The following is a 19,992-nucleotide window of genomic DNA, read 5'->3' as shown; positions in this document are numbered from 1 at the left end:
GCTAAAAATTTGAATGAATATAATTGGTGCAGTGTTCACTGAGGCTGCCTCGATTGTATTGATTTATGGTTTGCTTTTATGAAACAATCATAACACAGAGGAGTCTTACCTCCTTTGCTTGAATCCTTGGAAACCTTGCTTTTGGTACAGCCTTGCAAAATGTTAAGTTCTTGGATAGATGATAGTGAAACTGATTTTGTTGGGGAAAAAATGTGTATTTACTGTAATCTCAAAAAAAAAAAACCCAAAAACAAAAAACCCCAAACAAACCCCAAGCCCAACAGCCTTCCTAGATAAATTAAAATTCATTAAAACAGGGAATCCATTATGATTTTGCATATTAATTATGATGGATTATCTGTGATTAGGTTTGAGTGGCTTCATTCCATAAGTACTTGTAGAGGGTCAGTAACTGGAGTGGCCATGGAAGATTGGCCCACGCTGCAGCTTCCACTGTGGCTCATACGAGTGGAAGTGTTTGCAGCTGCTGTTAGTGGACCGTACGTAGAAAGTTTCTGTTTTGTAGCTAGAGCTGATTCTCTTAGTCTATTGCCTCGACTAGGACCCTCCTCTGCTGTCCTTAACTTTAACGAAGGAAGGATTGAGGGCGAGATGAGTATTTCCTGCGGCTCTGTTTACCCTTCAGACAATGTGGAGTTGGGGACAGCGATTGTATTGATATGTATTGATATTCTTGCAGTAGCGGGAACAGCAGGATTTGTACTCCGTGACTAGGAGCTTACTGCCTGGATGAGTCTTTTGAGTGTCTCAATCCTGAAATAATTGCTGTGTGTTACTGTCTTCCATGCCTCCCACACTGACTGTACGTTTTGGAGCAACAGCGAGCCCCTAAACAGTTCTGTGGCTCAGTAAAGAGACTCTGGAAAGTCGGACCTTGTTTATTGAGTTTTCCTGCCCAGTCTGTGAGGATGCATGACTGACCTCTGCAACAGATTTTGCTAGATCTTTTATTCAGGCTAATTTTAAATGTATCGGGCAATAAAGTTTCCTTACTGTCCCTTCAGAGACCAAATAAGACCTTACTCTTAGGAAGCTTTTTCTGCAATTCAACCTAATTTTTTTTTTTTTCTTTTTAGAGGTATTTCCATTATATGCATCAGCATTCACAGCAAGTGTAAGTGCACTCCCTTTCTGATGTTTAGATTTTCCTAGCTTTCATAGCTGCAGATTGAGTATCGATACCCTACCAACCTAACATTAATAGGCGATTGGCAAATATAAAAAGAGGAGGATGCCCCATTATATTTAAAACAAACTTTTACATTTACTATTAAAGCTGGTGTTTGGAAAACATTGTTTCCTTTTAGTGAATCCCCATCCTGTACCTTGGAGCATATTTTGGCTTTTTCCCCTCTTTCTGGAATGTTTTTAGCAGTACTTTTTATCCGATACTTAACTTCATGAGGAAAAGAGGAATTCAGCTTTTTCCTTTTTTTGGCCCTGTGTAGCTTCACACTTTCAAAGTGAAGCATTTCTATCCTAAAGTGGTATGATGAAGGGGGAACACAGACTTTCAGCTTGAGACAATGGCGTTTCAGCTGTACACGGAGGTAGCTGGCTCAGCACCGGTACCTTTCCCTCTCTGGTAACGCTCCCTACGACTCGATGCGTGCAGCAGGACACGGGATCCCGCACTTTGCACACCGGCGTTACCGTGTGGGTTGTTTTTTTTTCCCCCCGTTTTCCTCTACAACCTGTTTAACTGCAAACCCCCTGATCCACTCGCGCGTTTCCTGAGACTGGGGTCAGGCGCAAAGGCCCGGCACAAGGCTCCTTGCCAGCGCAGGCAGCGGCACGGCCGGTACCCGCGGGCCCTGTGCCGGGCGCCCCGACGCGGCCGCAGAGCCGAGGGCGCCGGGCCCGCGGCACCGGGAGCCGGTTGGGAAGGGGACGGGGACGGGGACGGGGAGGCCCCGCGGGCCGGGCCGGCTCCCTCCGCCCCATCCGGGTCCCGCGCCCCGCCCGGCCCCGGCCCCGGCCCCGGCCCCGGCCCGGCGCCTCGCCCGCCTGCCGTGCCCGGCGCGGCCGCCGGGGGCCGCCCGCGCTGCCGTGGTGCCCGCCCCGAGGAGCCGGCGCCGGGCGCCGGGGCGGAGCCGTGCGGCCGGGCCGGGCCGAGGCGAGCCGGGCCGGGGGCAGGAAGATGGCGAACGTGCAGCTGGAGTTCCAGGCCAGCGCCGGCGAGGCGGACCCGCAGAGCCGCCCGCTGCTGGTCCTGGGCCAGCTCCACAACCTCCACCGCCTGCCCTGGGCCCAGCTGCGGGGCAAGCTGCAGCCGCGGGTCACCGAGGAGGTGAGGCCGCGCCGCGGCGGGAGCGCGGTGTCGCCGGCCGCGTCCCGCCCCGCACCCCCGAGGCGGCGGCCCCGGTGCGGGAAGGGGGGGGGGGGGGGGGGCGAGCGCGGCCCCCGCCCCGGCACCGCCCCCGGGCTCCCGCGGGGCCCCCCCGGGGCCGCGTCTCCCCGCCCGGCCCCGAGCGGCCTCGTGGTGCGGGGCAGGCGGGGGCTCGCCCGGCCTGCGGCCGCCGGCGCGGCGCCGGGGCCTGCTGCGGCGAGGGGGGCGGGGACGGAGCCTGCCGGGCCCGCGGGCGGGGGACCCGGCCTGGAAGCCCGGCGCCGGCGGGTTTTACCCCGTGAAACCCCCTCGGAGCGGCCCCGAGGGGAAGCGGGCCGGGCTCGGGCCGGCGGGAGCCTGTTGCTGCGGCGGGGCAGCGGCGCAGCCCGCCCTCCCCGCGGGTGCGGCACCGCGGCTTCGCCCCCGCACCCCGCGCCCGCCTCCGCGGGTGGAAGGTGCCTTGCCCTCGGGGCTGGCGCGGGGGCGGCCGCAGCGACCGGGGCCGCGGGGCCCGGGGTCGGGGGTCGGGGGCGGCGCTGCCCCGGCCCTGCCTCAGCGCTCTGCGGGCCGGCGGTGCCTCCACGGCGTTGGCTTGCGGGGAGATGGTAAATGTTTTGCATCGCGGCTTTAGGCCGCTAGGTGTTCGGCAGGGTTTGTTTTTTGGTTTTTTTTTTTTTTTTTGCTGGACTCCGGAGTCTCTTAGGGCAATATTTAGCCTTCTTTTTTTGTTTGTTTGTTTGTTTTTAGTTAAATTGCTGTGTGAAACAATAACTTGGGACTAGTAAATCAATCCACCTGTTTATCACGAGGAAAACCCTCTCAACTTAAAATAAGCTCTTTGCACTGTATGGTGTGTTTTTAAATTGCAATTCATGTGGCTTAAAAGAGATGCTTGTAACGGAAGGCGCATTTGTATTTTCTGGTTCATGAACAGGTTCCCCGCATTTCCTCTTTCTTTTCACTCTAGAGGTTGTTGCATTTAAAGTCTGCACACAATTTCTTTGTATCCCAACACCTAAAACCCTGTAATTAAAGCGTGCCTAAATACAGCGGGACTGAGACGGAAAGAAAAGTCTGATACAGTTTTTTAAATTCTTCTTTTCTCCCCAGATATGGCAATCTGCTTTAAGCACTCTGAATCCAAACCCCACCGACAGCTGTCCTCTCTACCTGAATTACGCCACTGTGGCCGCTTTGCCTTCCAGGGTCAGCCGACACAATAGTCCGTCTGCAGCTCAGTTCATCACCCGGCTGGTTAGAAATTGCCTTCCAGGAGGTGTCAACAGATGTATTGTTGTAAGTGGGTGTTGGAAAATGCTTCTGGTGAAATGCCTAGTCAAGTATTTTCTTGACTTTTCATGATTTTAGCCGTATCCAAGGAGACTGGAGATGGGCAAGCTTTACCGATATAATTATACTGACATTTATAAGCGGTTTTGCACTGACATGTAAACAAGACCTCACTATAATAGCTTATGCACACTCAAGCAGTTGGAGGGAATTAAGGTCGGATATGCATGGAATGCCTTCAACTGGGAATATTCGTGCAAAGGGAACTGTTAGTGGCTTTTTTCGAGCTAGGATTTATGACATTAGCACATGCTTTAGAAGACTGATGTAGCCTGCGTGCAGGGTGCTCTGTCTATAATTGCATAAGCCATTTAAGTTGCCTTGTTTGTGTTATTCAATGAGTTTGAAAAGTCTTAATGCAAACTAACACTCCAATGCCAATCCTTTGCAGGACAAGCTCTTGGACTGCTTTGGTCATTTTCTGTATGAGCCTGATGAATTTGTTATTTGTTTCTATGGCTTCTGCAGATTAATTCAGATTTCTAGTCTTCTAGGAGAAGACTCACACAGTTAGTGTCAGTAACAAAAACTAATTATACTCTTCACTTGGAAAACTTATTTGCAAGAGTAATAACTCTACTTGATTTTTTTCTTATAGTTGAGTTTGAAAATGCTTAGCTAAAACTGCTTTCCATTGGTAATTTCTGTAATGAACTTCAGAAAAAATATTCTACATGTTAAAAAGCCTTTGGCGTACTGTTAGCCGCATTCTCATATCATTTCTCTCTTTGTTTCATTTGCTTTGAACACATATTGGTGGTTCCCATGCTTTTTTTTTGTCTTGATCTGTAGGCTAACCTGTGTTAATTGCAGTAGTATAATTAAAGCGGTCCAGCTCCCTTATAAGGATGTACTAATTCCCACGCATTCAAGTCCAGCGGTGTAATTCATTTCCATATGGGAAATGAGCTGAACTGGTTCAATGTAGTACTGTTTGTACTGCCACTCCATCCATGCAAAACATGATGTATGAGTATGTCTTGAGTCAGACATCAGTTATTTCCCACCCACCCCCCTTTCTGTTTTTTCCCCTCCTCTTCAATAATATCACAGGTAACAGATCCTTTTAAATGTAGGCTTCCCCATCCCTAATGTTGCCTGACTTGTCTTCTGGCTCGTGTTTCAGATGGTCTGCGAGCGGTCTGAAGTCTTCGCTTCTGCTTGTGCGTTGGCCAGGGCTTTCCCGTTGTTCACACATCGGTCCAGCGCATCAAGACGCACAGAGAAGAAAACTGTAACAGTAGAGTTTTTCTTGGTTGGACAAAACAATGGACCAATAGAAGTGGCAACACTTAAAGTAAGATTTTGGGTTTTTCTGTCGTCAGTTTTTTCCATTATTCCCTGAAGTATTTTTTTACCTTCAGTTTGTTGCATGCACAAATACATCTCTCTCAGGCTACATATGGAATAGGTGTTGTATCTAAAGTAATAAATTGTCCTAGGTCAAAGTTCCTTGAAATTGGTCAGTTCACAGCACCTGTGATTAGAAATATCGAGCATATTACGGCAGCAAAGGCTGAAAATGTTACTCAGAATTTAGATTTCAGGGGTGGAAAACAGCAAACAACAAGTAGCACAAAGAAAATGTCTCTTTTCTCATGTTTATCGTAGATGCAAATAGTGGGGTTTTTAGCCTTTAATATTACATTGCCTTTGGTGTGTGGGCTTCCCACTTTCTTTGACCTGGGCAAAATCTGTATGTGGCCATGCAGGTGAATGTTACAGTCAGGTCACTAGAAGTTGCTTATTCTGGGATCACATATGGCCTCTGATATTTCCGTCTGATGTACCTCTTTGGCTGAGTTTTTCTGGCAGAAACAAAAGCCTAAGAAATTATACAGCTTGGAGATGAGCTATACATAACAGTTAAATAGGTCTAAGTCATCTTTCCGTAGCAGATGATCAAAGACTGTTTCCCTTGCACCTGACTATCAGAGAGAGGAAACTCACATCAGGTAACTTTTAGTATGCTATGTCATTCCTCTTTGAGATCCTAACTTAAAAGCTATTCCAGGGTTTGCACTTAAGCTGTTAGGCAACTTGCCGTTCAGTGCTCCAGGTTCTGTGCTTCAGTACAGGTGGACATTCACTTAGCTGATCAGTCAGTGAGGTTATACAAATCCCTTAAAAAAAATTGGCAATGGATTTGATAAAGGATATGGTGCTGAGGCATCTGAAATTCACAGAATTGCAGCTTTAGGATTTTGTTTTTCTTACAGTATCTTTTCCTTCATACTTTGTGTCCTTACACTGTGAATTGATTTGGCCACAGCAAATGATGCCAGACCAGTTTTTAGGGAATTGACAAAGACATGCTATGAGTACAACTGTTGATCACTCAATTTTTCCATGCCCCAAATCAGAAAAAAAAAGAAAACTGGTGTCAAAATAGTTCCTTCAGATAGGTAGATTCCAAACCACTTGGGTTATTTATAACTAAAAAACAAAGCTGAAATAATTTCTACCTCCTGTTCTTCCCCTTGATGTCAATGCCAAAACTGTTACTGGCTTTCTCCAAGCTAAGTTTTCACTCCTTAAATTCAGCTGGCACCAGACAGCTAATGTAGAGCATGGAAGAGGCACATGGTAGGATTTTTTTAGCTAATCCTCTGCCTCGGCATGTTGCTGTATTTTGCACCTATTGCATTGTCTGGGATATTTTCTGGTGAGGACTAGGAGGGATTGTCATAGTTTTACAAGGCACTTACTAAAGGTTGCCATTATCCAGGTTCTCTTGAGTACCCTGGAAGCCAAACCCAGGCACAACTTATTTCTGTTGTTTCCCTCAGACTTGGCCTTTGGGTTAGAGCACCTCCATTTACCTGCATGGCCCTAGCAGGGAATCATTCCAAACCTAGTTTGGCTCCTGAGGAGGTCCTTATCCCTTTAGGGGAAGTATAGCAATCAAAAGTAATTGTAGGGAATCAGGCACCATTCCAAAGCCAGCCAAGGTTTATGAGTCTGCTGGGCTACAGAATATATAGAGTCCTTAGGCCAGTCTGGCCAAACCAAACTTCAGATACCTCAGCACGAATGACTTATCCAACACATCAGATTCCTTTGAAACCCATCTTGACTCACCCGTCTGCTGTGTGTGGTCTTTGGTGTAGTGTGGCTACTGGAAAGCTTGAACAAAGTTTCCTTCCACCCAGTCTTTTTGTTTCAAGTTGTTGATTCACAGGAGTTAAAAGCTGAAGCTTAGTGTCTGGTGCCATCATTGTCCTTTTTGCCAGGAGGATCCTTCTTTAAGAAACAGCCTCAGTGTGCTCACTGTTGACCATTTTGATTCTGTCCGCTCTTGCTTAGATAAGTTTTTACTCGATCCAGGTGAGGGTCAGTCCATTTTGCCACAGGAATGAGGAAACAGATGCATGCATGTTTTACGCAAATATGAAATATTCCACATTCCCCATGTGCCTGCCATATAGAATGTCTTATGGTAGTAATCTTTATTGCGCTCAGCCGCTCTGCCTACCATATATAAACTTTGCGGTTTCCCATGTTGTAGATTACATAATCTCTGCAGGTTTCCAACCCGAGCAGCCTACGAGCTCATTGTGACTTCCTGAATTGGCTCCAGGTTCTGTGCTTCAGTACAGGTGGACATTCACTTAGCTGATCAGTCAGTGAGGTTATACAAATCCCTTAAAAAAAATTGGCAATGGATTTGATAAAGGATATGGTGCTGAGGCATCTGAAATTCACAGAATTGCAGCTTTAGGATTTTTTTTTTCTTACAGTATCTTTTCCTTCATACTTTGTGTCCTTACACTGTGAATTGATTTGGCCACAGCAAATGATGCCAGACCAGATCTTTTTCACGTTGCCTTCTCAGTCTCAATTTGATAGTGGAGAAGTCTACTGATTTTGCAATATCAATTCACTGTGGGAAGGAATACGGTTGCTTAGAAATGAGAGCACAGGGAAAAATAACTTAAGCTCAACACATACAAAAAATAATGGCTAGTTTGTTTGACATTATTTAATACCGTATGGCTAGCTTGTTTGACATTATTTAATACCGTACAACTGCCTGTGATCGGTTGCAGTTAAGCATTAATTGCTCCCGAGGAACCACACATCTGGTGTAGGCTGCATAGGACTAAATGCAAAGCTATGCAGAAAACCAGCCAAACCAAGGCCCATTCTCAGGTGTCCTCACTTCTTTTCATAGTGTCTGGCAAGTGCTACAGAAGGAGTCAGGCTGGCTGCTCGAATTGTGGACACCCCATGCAATGAGATGAACACAGATAACTTCCTGGAGGTAGGTAATACACCTGATGAGTAAGAGTTACTAATTGTAAGTCTAGACTACAGTAATCAAGAAGTAGTGTTGCTATCTCTTAGCAAAACCTGTATGTCAGCTAGTGGGAAGCACATCAAAGAACCTGTCCAAGGATGCTGAGGCTATTTCTTTGGCCTTTAATATTTCGTAGAACTTTCATAAGTTGGAAGAAGGCAGAGCATACAGTTCGGGGTAAGGCACTGGCAGTCAGAAGACACGAGTTCTTGATTCGGTCATGGCGCTGGCTTCTTTGCCAATGCTAGTGTTGTCTTAAGCCCGATGATGATAAGGAGTTTCTGAAATTATGGGAGAGAAGTTGACATGTTTCCAAATGAGTTTTATCATATAGACCTGGAAAGCTGTTGAGAGGGAAAGTATTCCTGTTCTATTGCACCGTGATTCGCTAGAGTGAACAGCTGGCCTTTACCTCTGAAGATTTCTTTTATTGGCAGAGCTTAAAGGTCAAATCTGTATTTCATGCCATAGTAAGTCAAGGATGTCTCAGTGGAATCAGCCCATTGGAAAACCAGCACCACTCCCAACATGGTGAATGTTTGTATGTGTATGCATGCAAAAATCACACGAAACCCTTAAGTGGGTACTCATATATGTGGAAAGACACAAATGTGTCCTTCTGATGACTGACTGACAATGTCCTTTTTCTTTTAATGATTAAGGAAATCAAAAAAGTTGGCAAGGATCTTGGGATTACTCCTACCATTATTCGAGATGAGGAGCTGAAAGAGAGAGGCTTTGGAGGTACATCTTGTTGAATATTCAGCTTCTTTCCTAGCAGTTAATTGGAATGTTTTGCCACGTCCATTGTAATGTTTTATTTGCTCATTTTTGAAACAATTTTATTGTCCATAGCATTCCAAGAAGTTTTACAGAAAATAGCCACAGATTGCTCCCCACAGTCTTTCTTCCCCACAAGTGGTTTAATTCTCTTGTTTTCCAGGTATCTACGGAGTTGGCAAGGCAGCTCTGCATCCTCCAGCCCTAGCAGTTCTCAGTCACACTCCAGATGGTGCCACGCAGACCATTGCATGGGTGGGCAAAGGTATTGTGTATGACACTGGAGGACTCAGCATTAAGGGAAAGGTACATAAACACTTGTTTTTCTGCTGCCTTTGCTTACAGTGTTGTTTTCTGATGGAAATAATTCAGTTAATGTCTGTAGGAAAGCAAAGTCTGTTTATTTGAGTAAACACTTGGTCTACTGTCATCCGTATGGACACAAACTACCAGGGGAGAAGAACAAATATGATTCAAGGAACACTTTACAGAGCAGTTAAATAGCTGCCTGATATTTTACCCTTTAAGTATTGCCCACTGCTAAGAGAAAGCTAGAAACAAAGACGTTTACAATTTCTGATTTTGGAGACAGATCCAAAACCCATTTGAGTTGGCCTCAGTGTGAATCTTGTAAACAACCTTTTTCTTTTTTCTTTTCTAAGAAATTAGCAGCAGAGGTTTAGTATTTTCCAATTCTAAGGCAAGATCCACCAATAAGCAGATGCACGTGTTCTGTGTTTCTGTTACGGCTCAGCACTGTCAAGACCAGAGTTACAGCAGCATCAGAAATACTAGCTTTAGCAGGTATTACTGTGAAATTCTCTTTTAAAGGAAGAAAAAAAAAAAAAAAATCTGTGGTTCTGTTTAAACAGACTACTATGCCTGGAATGAAACGAGACTGTGGTGGAGCAGCTGCTATTTTGGGTGCCTTCAAAGCCACTGTAAAGCAAGTAAGTAAAATGTGTTAATTGATAGCATGTAGCCCAGTATTGCCAAGGAGCAGTCTGGCTTTTGGATATATTCCCAGATACGGGAGCCAGTCTAATCCTGAAGTTCTGACCTGCCACTGGTGTTAGTGATCTTGAGCCACTCTGCTCTTTCTGATATTTCAGGAGAATATTTCAAATCTTTACTGGGATCTTGAGAATTGTGAGAAATTCCTTGAGTGCTAATTTCTTCTTTTAACAGTCTTTCTTGAATTTCAGGGTTTGTTCTGCAGACTGAGTGGTTTCTAGTTCCTTGAATCGGGTTTATACCTGAGTTATCCAGTGCTGATTTTGTTTAAGCTGTGGGATTTGGGGCAGCTGTCATCCCCTTAGCGAAGAAGGGGATGAGTGACTCTGGGATATGAAGTCTGTCCATATTCCAAATCCTGTGCCAGTTCTAATATTAACCTACTGGGGAAGTGGCAGCTCTAACCTCATCAGCTGCTTGTTGGTCTGCTCCTGTGGTCAGAAAGTAGTAGGGGAGCCGAGAGGAAGCCAGGTATTGAAATATGAAGAACTAAAAAAAAAAAAATGCATATTGCACTTTAACAATACGAACTGGGGAAAAGAAGTGGCTGCTGCCAATAAAACTCTGCCCTCTCCACAAATCCAGTGACTAAGTCTTGCTGACAGAGCAGCTGCTGCCTCCAAGGAGTATCCAAAGTTCAAAGAACATTTACTGCTGCAGATTAATGCATAGATCTGATGGGAGCTTTGTCCAGGGAATGATCAGTGCCAAATTCCCATTTCTCAACAGTTTAGCTCTGTGCCTTGGCCCTAGCAGCATGTTTGATGTGGAAAGATTATAAACTTCACAGTTATCTGCAGAGACTTAAAATTGGAAACAGATTCGTGAGCTGCATCTTAGGCAGAACGGCTAGCTTGCCATAACTAAGTCCTTCAGAAAGTTAGATCACACGTTTGCAAAAGGCAAGAGCTAGAAATTAAAAAATGCTTTGGGAGAGTCTGGGAAAGGCATGGATATTGGTACCTTCTTTCGGTGATTCAGTCCTTGTTTCCAAAGTAGTTTTGTGTGTAATTATCTGCACTGAGTTGCATTCACAATCACAATCGGTGTGAACATAAGTGATCTGTCATTTTATATGCAATTATTGCAACAATGAATAAACCGGCAGTAATATGTTTGGACAAACTGAGCCTGAAGAAGTTGTCATACCCCACAAAAAATCTGTGCCTTTATATGTTAAAAACAAAAGAATGATCTCACTGCTTAATTTTACAACCTCATGTAAGAAGACCTGTTAATGAAATCCCTATAGAAAATGTATTCAGATAGGCAGTGGAAAGAATTTGCTGTTACTGTTTCAAGATTATTTTTTTTTTAAATGCTCTTAAGAATAATATAAAGCTGGAAGGGGTTTAAATTAGCTATGCTTTGTCACAGAGACTGAAGTTGGAAACGTGTGTAGGATAGAAAGCTCCGTGGGAAGAAGGGCAGAGGTTATTATCCATCTTCAGAAAATATCTGCCTACATGCTGTTCAACAATTTTACAATGTGATTTAAAAAGGCTTTGGATAGCAAAGTTAAGCAAGTGATTTTTCCTAGAAAGATGCATTTCATCAGTTGTGAGCTTTCCGACACAAGGGAGAAGAGAAAAACATTCACTTAAACTGTTGAAATCCTTCTTGATCCCATATGTTAACATGGTGAATCCTGCTTTTAAAGAGCTACAAACAGAATGAGATTCAGGAAAAGGCAACTGATGCTGGAAGTGGGTTTTTGCTTTTTGACAGTAGATTAACCATATCTCCCACTTGGAGGAGGAAAATTTGGTACAGTCTGGTGCGAGATTGTGAACAGAGTAGGGGTTTTGCTGCACAGACCATTTTGGAAGAGCAGAGGGTCATAGATGGAAGGTTATCTCCTCAACAATGCTGTTTGCCTACTGGCTGGACTAGAAACTGCAAAGTTACTCTATGGCTTCTAGATACTGCCTGTAATTTCGAAAGGCTTTGATTGATACATTTGCCCTGTAGACGTCAGAACATGAGCTGATTCAGCAAGTCCAGATTTCTTCAGCTGTGGACTTTTATCAAGAGATTAACAGTAAAACTGACCCTGGATTCCCTACGAATTTGGTGTGTTTAAGGCTAGCTATCCCAGTTGAGGAGGAACTATATTTTTATTTGTTAAATGCTTCTGTCTTCCTTTCTGTTCCTAGCGTCCCTCCACACAATACAGCCATTGTATAAATAACAAAATCATGCGTTTTAAAATATCATCCATAACCATATAAGCACTTGATTTTAAACCAAAGTAAAGCAGAATGAGATATACCAGAAGAGAGGAGGCTAAGGGAAGAAAAAAAAAGAAAAGACTTTGAAAATGCTGTGTGCTTCCCAGCAGGAATGATACATTTAAAAAAACCCAACAAACAGCCACCCCATCCCGCAAAAAAAAAAAAAAAAAGAAGAAAAACCAAAACAACCCAAAAAACCCACCAACCCAAATTAATCTCAAACATGGATATCTTTGGTTTTACATGGAAAGAGAGAGGATAGATCCTGGTAGTGTGTATCTGACATGTGGTACAGGTTGGATGCTGAAGGGCAGCGAGCTTTGTTGTTGGCAGCTGGGAGATCCACTGAGACATGGAGTACCACCACATTCCAGGATTGCCACGATCAAGCCACTGCTTTTATTTAGTCTCCAAAGCAGTGGAAAATAAAGGGTTTGGAAAATAATCCCAAGCATCCTGACGGGTTGTGTTATGTCCTCTCACAAACCTTTGTAGTTGTCGTGTTGAAAGCATCCATTGCTTGGATCTTTCCCTTGCAGCTACAAAGGTAGAGGAGTTACACAGTCCAGACATGTTGTTTGTGATCTCTGTTGTAAGTCTATGTTACAGTTGTATTAAAATTAGATGAGTGAAGCATCACATCTTTGGAGATGTATTCTGCTGATTTTCATACGGGGTACTGTAGTTCAGTGATTTAGGGTTTGGTTTTGGTGAGCCTGGCAGTTTCCTGGTGAGCTCAGTGGGCTTTTGGAGTTGTGCTCATGAAGATCTTACTGGAGCTGGCTGTAAAGAGCTGGACGTGCTCTTCCCAGGGAATCAGGTTTGACTAAATGTGACCCCCTCCAGTTACACCTGCACACAGCATATAAAAGATGTTTTAATTCGGATACCTTGCCACCGAGAGAAGATTGTACTGATCGCTGCTTAATTGACAAGGGCTTTCTAGATCCCTTCCCCGTTTGTCTGTCACATGCATATAGGCTTTTAGTCACTCTCCAGTGAGAACTCCAAAACCAGTATTAGATGCTACCTCCTCGCCTGCTTTCTATAGCTCTTGGCCTCAGCTTCAAGATACAAGACATTCCTTACAGATTTCCCATGTAATTAGTGGCATTGCTGTCAAGAAGTCGTAATCCCTCCTTGATTTCAGTCCCAGTAAATCAGCTTGATGTGAATCAAAAGCCATTTCTCTCCTATTGTTGTTACAGGGTTTTAAAGACAATCTTCATGCTGTTTTTTGTTTGGCCGAGAATGCAGTCGGACCACGTGCAACAAGACCTGATGACATTCATGTTCTTTACTCTGGAAAGTAAGATTGTATCTATCCTTTTCACAGAAACGTTGAGAGGAAACGTCATCTTTGGCTCTGTTTATCTGAGTACCATGCAGATTGTGAACCTGTCCCTCATCGTGGGTGTTGGTCTCTTCTCCCAAGTAGCTAGCGATAGGACAAGAGGAAATGGGCTTAAGCTGCACCAGGGGAGGTTTAGACTGGAAATTAGGAAAAATTTCTTTACGGAAAGGGTGGTCAGGCATTGGAACAGGCTGCCCAGAGAGGTGGTGGAGTCACCATCCCTGGAGGCGTTTAAAAAACGGGTAGATGTGGCACTTCGGGATATGGTTTAGTCTGGTCTACCCTTGATTAGTCTAGAGTGGGCTTGGTAGTGTAGGTTAATGGTTGGACTGGATGATCTTAAAGGTCTTTTCCAACCTAGATGATTCTATGATTCTATGATCAGCTTCCCCAAGTATTGATAATAGTATTTCAGGCAGCCATAGTAGTGAGTTTTAAGCGTGCTTAGATTTCCTGTTGGATATGTAAATACACATCAAAATACACACCACATATCACGAGCTAAAGTTCCCTTAAAGCACTGAGGTTTGGGCGTTTTTTCCAGTACCACCGGTTTTCTGTGTCCATCTGTAGTCTATATTGTCTCAGTCGCAGAGGCAGGCTACCACTGTATAAGAATCTCTTCTTGTTCTAAGCAGAGTATGATACTTCTTTGTATGGCAGTAATTTGTAAAATCCCAGCTCGACATGCTGGGCATTGTACAGGCCCACCAGGAAGACCCAACCGTGAGGGTTGTACTATTATAACCCTTTCCATGTGTGTGCTGCCCGGATGCTTGCAGCTGGGGAATAAGCAGCCGTACAGACTTGCAGAGTCAAGCAAGAAAGCACCTTAGCTTTGAGTCTGCTTTCTCATCCAGTATTCTCGTCCAGATGGATGAGTCTTAACTTCCGGCCTGAAGCACTGTTGCATTAAATGCTCTCTGTTCTTCCTAGAACTGTGGAAATCAATAACACTGATGCAGAAGGTAGACTGATACTGGCTGATGGAGTAGCTTACGCATGCAAAGATCTTGGAGCTGATATCATTCTCGATATGGCCACTCTTACTGGAGCTCAGGTACTGGTACAGAACGGCTCGTGGACAGGGGGTGCATCCTTTTACTGTCTGCACATCGTGCACTTCCTTGCCTCTGTCCTGCTAGCCTTTGGTGGAACGTAGATACTGTGAACTGTTGCAGCTGATGGTGGCTTCCAAAACTTGTGCAAGAGAAAGTTGCCAACAGCAACCCCAGTAAACTGTAATCCTCTGTGCACATGACATGTGCCATGAATATGTTACATTTATAACTGCATTACTCAAGCAGGTTTTTTTTTTTTCATTCTTTATGCAACTTTCATGCACTTGCATACTTAAAGAAAAAATGGAATTCTTCTGATGACACTAGCAGCTGATGTAAGCGATCCCGTATTCAATGTTAGCAATTCAGTAGCTTTATAATTAGCAAAACTGATTTGATGATAGCGATTAGAAATTTTCTTGTCCATAAAAATGGCTTACATTGTAAGTCATACACAGAATGACACAAGGGTACAAATGTAAAGCTATTGTTTTTTGAAATCTGTTCCTGTTTTATAGAAGGTTATATTGATGAGCAGCAATTCTTGTGGTTTAATTTTCTAGAAAATGAATTGGTCTTCATATCAGGAGGAGAAATGGTGGCAAATTTTAGAAGCATGAATGTTGTATATGTTGGTGTAAACATCAATCCTTTGAAAGTTTCCCATCATTGTCCTACTGGAAAACTGATGTGATGGTGCCTTCTGGGTTTTGTGTATTTGGAAGGAAGCAACCTTTCCAGTGAATGAGGATTTTACGTTCAAACTGTTTGTGTGATTGACACACATTGCTGGGGTATCCTCTGTGTGTGTGTGCGCTAGATGTTTTATTTATAATTCATTGCTGATTTAATTTTATTTCTAAGGATAAATAATTGTAAAGTGATACAGTTTGCTTGTTCAGTAACTATGAAGAAATATTTTTGTGGGACAGTGGTTTGAATAGGCCAGACAAATGCTGACTATTTCACTGCAGAATGGATTTTCAGAAATTTTAAAGGATTCAGCAGTAGCTACAATGTCTTTGTCCACATTTGTAACAGTACCTTCTTGTGGAGTAGTCTTGAGACATGTTTTTTCTTGGTGGTTTTGTTAGATGGAAAACAGGTGTTAATGCTGAGGGGGAGTAGTACAGAATTATCCTACCCAGCACAGTTAAGACGAACCCTTCCTGATTTTGTCTTATATCTCAATAGGGAGTTGCTACAGGAAAGTATCACGCTGCTGTCCTTACCAATAACGAGGAGTGGGAAAAGGCTTGTGTTAAAGCTGGCAGGAACTGTGGAGACTTGGTCCATCCTCTTGTGTATTGCCCTGAGCTCCACTTCAGTGAATTTACCTCTGCTGTAGCTGATATGAAGAACTCTGTGGCAGTAAGATTTTTTTTTTTTTTCTTCTAAACTTCATTTATTACATACAAATGTGTGTTTTCTAGATAATGTGCTGGCCTGTTGATAGCTGGCAGAAAGCTCTTCATGTGGGCTGTAATCTTTTAGAAATGGGCCATCTAGTTATGGTCTTCAGGGTCTCTTACCTGGGGGTTTTGCAGGTCACTACACTGATATTTAGCATCACTTTTAAACAGGGTAGCTTGCTGCAAAGGTATCTTTTGGTTGCTTGCCTTTTTAGCATGGCCCTAAGATGAATGCTAAACTCCTGGATGGGGACCGTTTAAGAAGTAGAGATGAGTATTCCTTAGATCATACATAATCAACAGAGACAGTAACTGGGAATGCAGAAACCAGGAAACTGAGGACAGAGGCGTCGGGGATTGCTGCAGCTGCTTTTGCTGCGTTTGAGGGTTACCATGTGCGCCAAGTTCCAAAAACGCTGCAGAAGGGAGCTTGGGCAGAAGAGGCATTGAGCAGGGCCAGACCGCTACCAGGGATCAGGTCAAAGGATTTACAGTACAGTCGTTCGCAAGACTGTGCTTTAGGGCCATTCATTAAGCTTTGAACTAGATTTGCACAACTGTCTCTTCTGTAGGCAAGAATAAAACATTGACGTTTTCTTTTCGTGCAAGACCAACTGTATTTTTGTTATTTCTACAGGACCGAGACAATACTCCAAGCTCCTGTGCTGGGCTCTTCATTGCTTCTCACATTGGCTTCGACTGGCCTGGAGTCTGGGTCCATATAGACATTGCTGCACCTGTTCATGCAGTGAGTATGTTCATATGACTTCTGACATTTTCCTGGGCGAGCAAGCTGGGTGAAGAAAACTGCTTGTGCCTGCAGATACTCTGAATTCTGTGCCATCAAATTCAAAGTGAGAGAATTAGGGGGAGAAGAGTTCTTCTCGAAAAGTATTGACTCTTCATCTGTGTTGGGACTTCCTTTGTTTTTAGTAGCTTTATCTGTTCGTAGTTTTCGTTTTAAAATATTCTAATGGTCACTTTAATCATCAATATCTTTAGCATTGTGAACTTCAACAACTTGCCTGCTTTCTGTTCATGGCAATAATCCTAGCCTTCCATTTTCACCCGTATTTTTTTAAGACAATTGGCCAGAGTTGATCATCCTGCCTGCTGACCTGCAGCAGAGAAACCATTTGTTTCCTCTTGGCGATTTCCACTCCTCCCTTTGATGGAACTTGTCTATATTCTTTTTTCCTATGAAACAAGTCAATTTACTCCCCCCGTCTCCTTTTTTTTAAACCCAACTTATCCAGCTCATACTCCAAATCCATGCTCATGCTGGATGGAACATTCCCTGCCCTGAACGATGCTAGTGTAAATCCACCCTCGAGTCAGTGTGAGCTCTGTTCTCATGTGAATCAACCGATGTGTTGGTTTAACCTAACCAGGACGGGTTCCAATAGCAGAGAGGATACAGAAGCACAAGCTGAGCAGGCCTGCCAGGGACCCCGAGTGTTCACTGTGGCCATGCGCCATCGCTGCTCTTGTTGAGTGAGTAGGTAAATTAAAACTAGACTCAAATTATACAATCTGAAGTGTGAATTGTTGTGTGTTGTGGTTTTTTTTTTTTCCCTAGGGTGAACGAGCTACTGGCTATGGCGTGGCTTTGTTGCTGTCCCTGTTTGGAGGGGCATCGGAAGACCCTTTGCTAAACCTGGTGTCCCCTCTAGGGTGCAATGGAGACTCTCCCACTGAAGATATGGAGAGGGATTCGAAAAGGCGGCGCCTGGTTTAATGCGCCCCCAGCCCTAAGTGACGGGGTGCATGGGTTACCTCACTTTGCACTGATTCATTCTCAAGCAATGAAAATGTCACACATCAGAAATTGCCATTTTTTTTTTTACTATCATGATAAGATTTATTACTTGTTTCTGATAAAAACAGCCTGATTTCTTGGGTTCTTTTTAAATTATTGGTGCACACAGTTGCTGAACAATACCAGTGGTGCAGAGTCCAGGCTCAACTAACTGTATCAGGAAGAGGGCACATCCTCCTCTGAGCTCCTCACAAGACCTGACTAAGTGCATTAATGCATGAGAAGCTCTCTCTAGCCTGAAGAAGCAACTGCAGCTATTGCTTTACAAAGCCTTCTGAATTACTTATTATATGTGAGGTTTTATCAGACATTTCTGCAGGCCCCATTACATCTCAGAACACAGGACGAGGGAAGAAACCTCTGTAGACTTGGCTTATTCGGTGACAATTTAGCTTAGCAGCAAAGGAGATGTAATGAGAAAAGGCCTATAGTTTTAATAAGGTGCTGTTTCCGCATGTATGATGTTTTTCTGACCAGTAAAGTCAGCAAGAGTGGTCCAGAACATATCTCTACGTAAATCTTTCACGTACAAATTACAGAATGTATTCATGTTAAATGAGGAAAAAATAGAGGGACTGTGATTGAGTAAAATCGGTTTACAAAGCAGAGTGGCTTCTTGCCACTTAATAAATTTATTATTATTAAAGCAGCTTACATATCCCATGTGGCGTTTCGTGGTGTTATTTACATTTCTGAGAACACTGAGTGCTCCAAAAGTTTGTGCGCGACATCATTACTCTGTTCAAATTCCTTTTCCTGGCACTCGTACATCTGAAAGCAGACTTAATAGAGTAACAGCTTATACTGAATGGTTTGGGGCAGTTCTGAAGAACTTAACGCTGATTCACTTCATTTGTTTGATTCAACAGTAATCAGGGATGCGTAGTGTTAGTTTCTGTATAAGCCAGTCACAAGGAGCTTACAAGCACTGGTTTGGCTTGGGCACCCACGGAAAATGACTTGCCCCAGTTTCCGTAATGTCAGCTGCAGAGCTGGGAACAGAATGAGCAAGTTTTAATCAGTGCTGGTCCCTGCCCGGTGGTTCAAGCGTCAGCCTTTGGAACGCTTCTTGGCTCAACCAGTGTTGATGGTGAAAAATCCCACCCAGCACATGCTTTTGGCTGCTTTGCAGATAAAGTCAAGCTGAGTTGTGATGAATGACACCTTTCCCCGTGTCAGAGGTGATCTCTGGAGAGAACTGGTGATAGGTTTTAGATGGAGTTCCAACAATGAGGTACGCGTCTGGTTTAGGCATGAATCTTTTTGATGAAAGACCTCATGGAAAGCTTAACGCAGAAGGGAGAAGAAACATTTTTCATTTTGGTTTTGTGGCTGTATTTGATTCTTAGGCAGAATGTAACTTCTTTTTAATAAAAACCCCAGAACTTCATTATTTCCTATATTTGCTTCTCCCGTGCTCTTTTGGTTCCCTGGTCCACATGGTTGTAGTTTTAGGAGATGAATGGGTTCTGCCTTTGGTCGTTCTAGGCACTCAGTATAAAGCACTGTCTGGTGCCAAAAACTGTTGTGGGGAACGCATTGATGAAGAGTTATCGTCATTACTGACTCGGTCTGACCACTGAAGCTAATGGCAAAATGTTCTAATTTCAGTGATCTGAAATCAAGTCTTCAGTCTCCATCCTGTAGAAACACGCTTCAAATTAATCAATTCTAATTTTGAAATACAGCGTTTTGCCAACACGAGGCAGATCTTTACGTAAAAATTAGCCTATGGTTTTGTGGCATGAGGCTAAATTCTAATGTTATTCACTGAATGCGGCAAGCCCAGATAAAGGAGAAATTAGAAGGACTGATTATCATATTGTTCAATTTTGCTGTGTCTCAACGCATATCATTCTGCTGGATTTAATTTGGAAGGCACTTAAAGAAGCCATCTTTAAAAAGGAATATCTAGTATTAAAGAAATCTAGTATGAAATACCTGAAAAGCAAATGGGATAAATATTTAGGAAATGAAAAACTGAAAACCAGTTTAAGTTTGCTTAAGCAGAGTAAAATAAATCAATCCAACACCTAATAGTAAAAAGGTCTGATGCTTCCTCTGTTCCACAGATACAAAATAAAAATCAAGGCTTTTTTTTTTTTTTCCATTCCATAGTAAAATCTCCTGCTATTCATGATGTACATTATTATTTCCTTCTGTTTAGATAAGAGGTCTATTCTCTAGAGCAGAAGCTTAGGACCTACACAAGACAGTGATTTGTGAGCTGTATTTACCAAATAAATGATTCTCATTCTTCTGTGTTTCACAGAGCTTGCACTGGGATCATTCCCGATAAGCTCACAGTGTTTCTTAAG

At 43.6% G+C, this 19,992-nt stretch overlaps 1 protein-coding gene across 1 annotated transcript; it reads left to right on the top strand.

The window, feature by feature from the left end:
* The first annotated feature begins 2,161 nt into the window (after nt 1–2,161).
* On the top strand, nt 2,162–18,526 carry NPEPL1 (aminopeptidase like 1). The gene is made up of 12 exons (XM_075720984.1): nt 2,162–2,311; nt 3,461–3,646; nt 4,827–4,997; nt 7,875–7,964; nt 8,663–8,744; nt 8,944–9,086; nt 9,653–9,730; nt 13,237–13,337; nt 14,319–14,442; nt 15,638–15,814; nt 16,493–16,603; nt 17,435–18,526. Exons 1-12 carry the CDS (start codon nt 2,162–2,164, stop codon nt 17,591–17,593), a joined length of 1,572 nt encoding a protein of 523 aa, XP_075577099.1. The 3' UTR covers nt 17,594–18,526.
* The last annotated feature ends 1,466 nt before the right edge of the window (nt 18,527–19,992 follow it).

This window comes from Pelecanus crispus, chromosome 14, assembly GCF_030463565.1.
Source record: "Pelecanus crispus isolate bPelCri1 chromosome 14, bPelCri1.pri, whole genome shotgun sequence".
In the NCBI taxonomy this organism is placed as follows: Eukaryota; Metazoa; Chordata; class Aves; order Pelecaniformes; family Pelecanidae; genus Pelecanus; species Pelecanus crispus.
Note: the sequence above shows the minus strand (reverse complement) of the source record. Positions and strands in the feature narration are given on the sequence as shown.

What these genes read in the sequence shown, in the direction of transcription:
- NPEPL1 (XM_075720984.1), top strand. Translation starts at nt 2,162, where the DNA reads ATGGCGAACGTGCAGCTGGAGTTCCAGGCCAGCGCCGGCGAGGCGGAC. An exon ending in TAGAAGTGGCAACACTTAAA is followed by an intron (nt 4,998 to 7,874) that starts GTAAGATTTTGG and finishes TTCTTTTCATAG; the next exon opens with TGTCTGGCAAGTGCTACAGA. An exon ending in GAAAGAGAGAGGCTTTGGAG is followed by an intron (nt 8,745 to 8,943) that starts GTACATCTTGTT and finishes CTTGTTTTCCAG; the next exon opens with GTATCTACGGAGTTGGCAAG.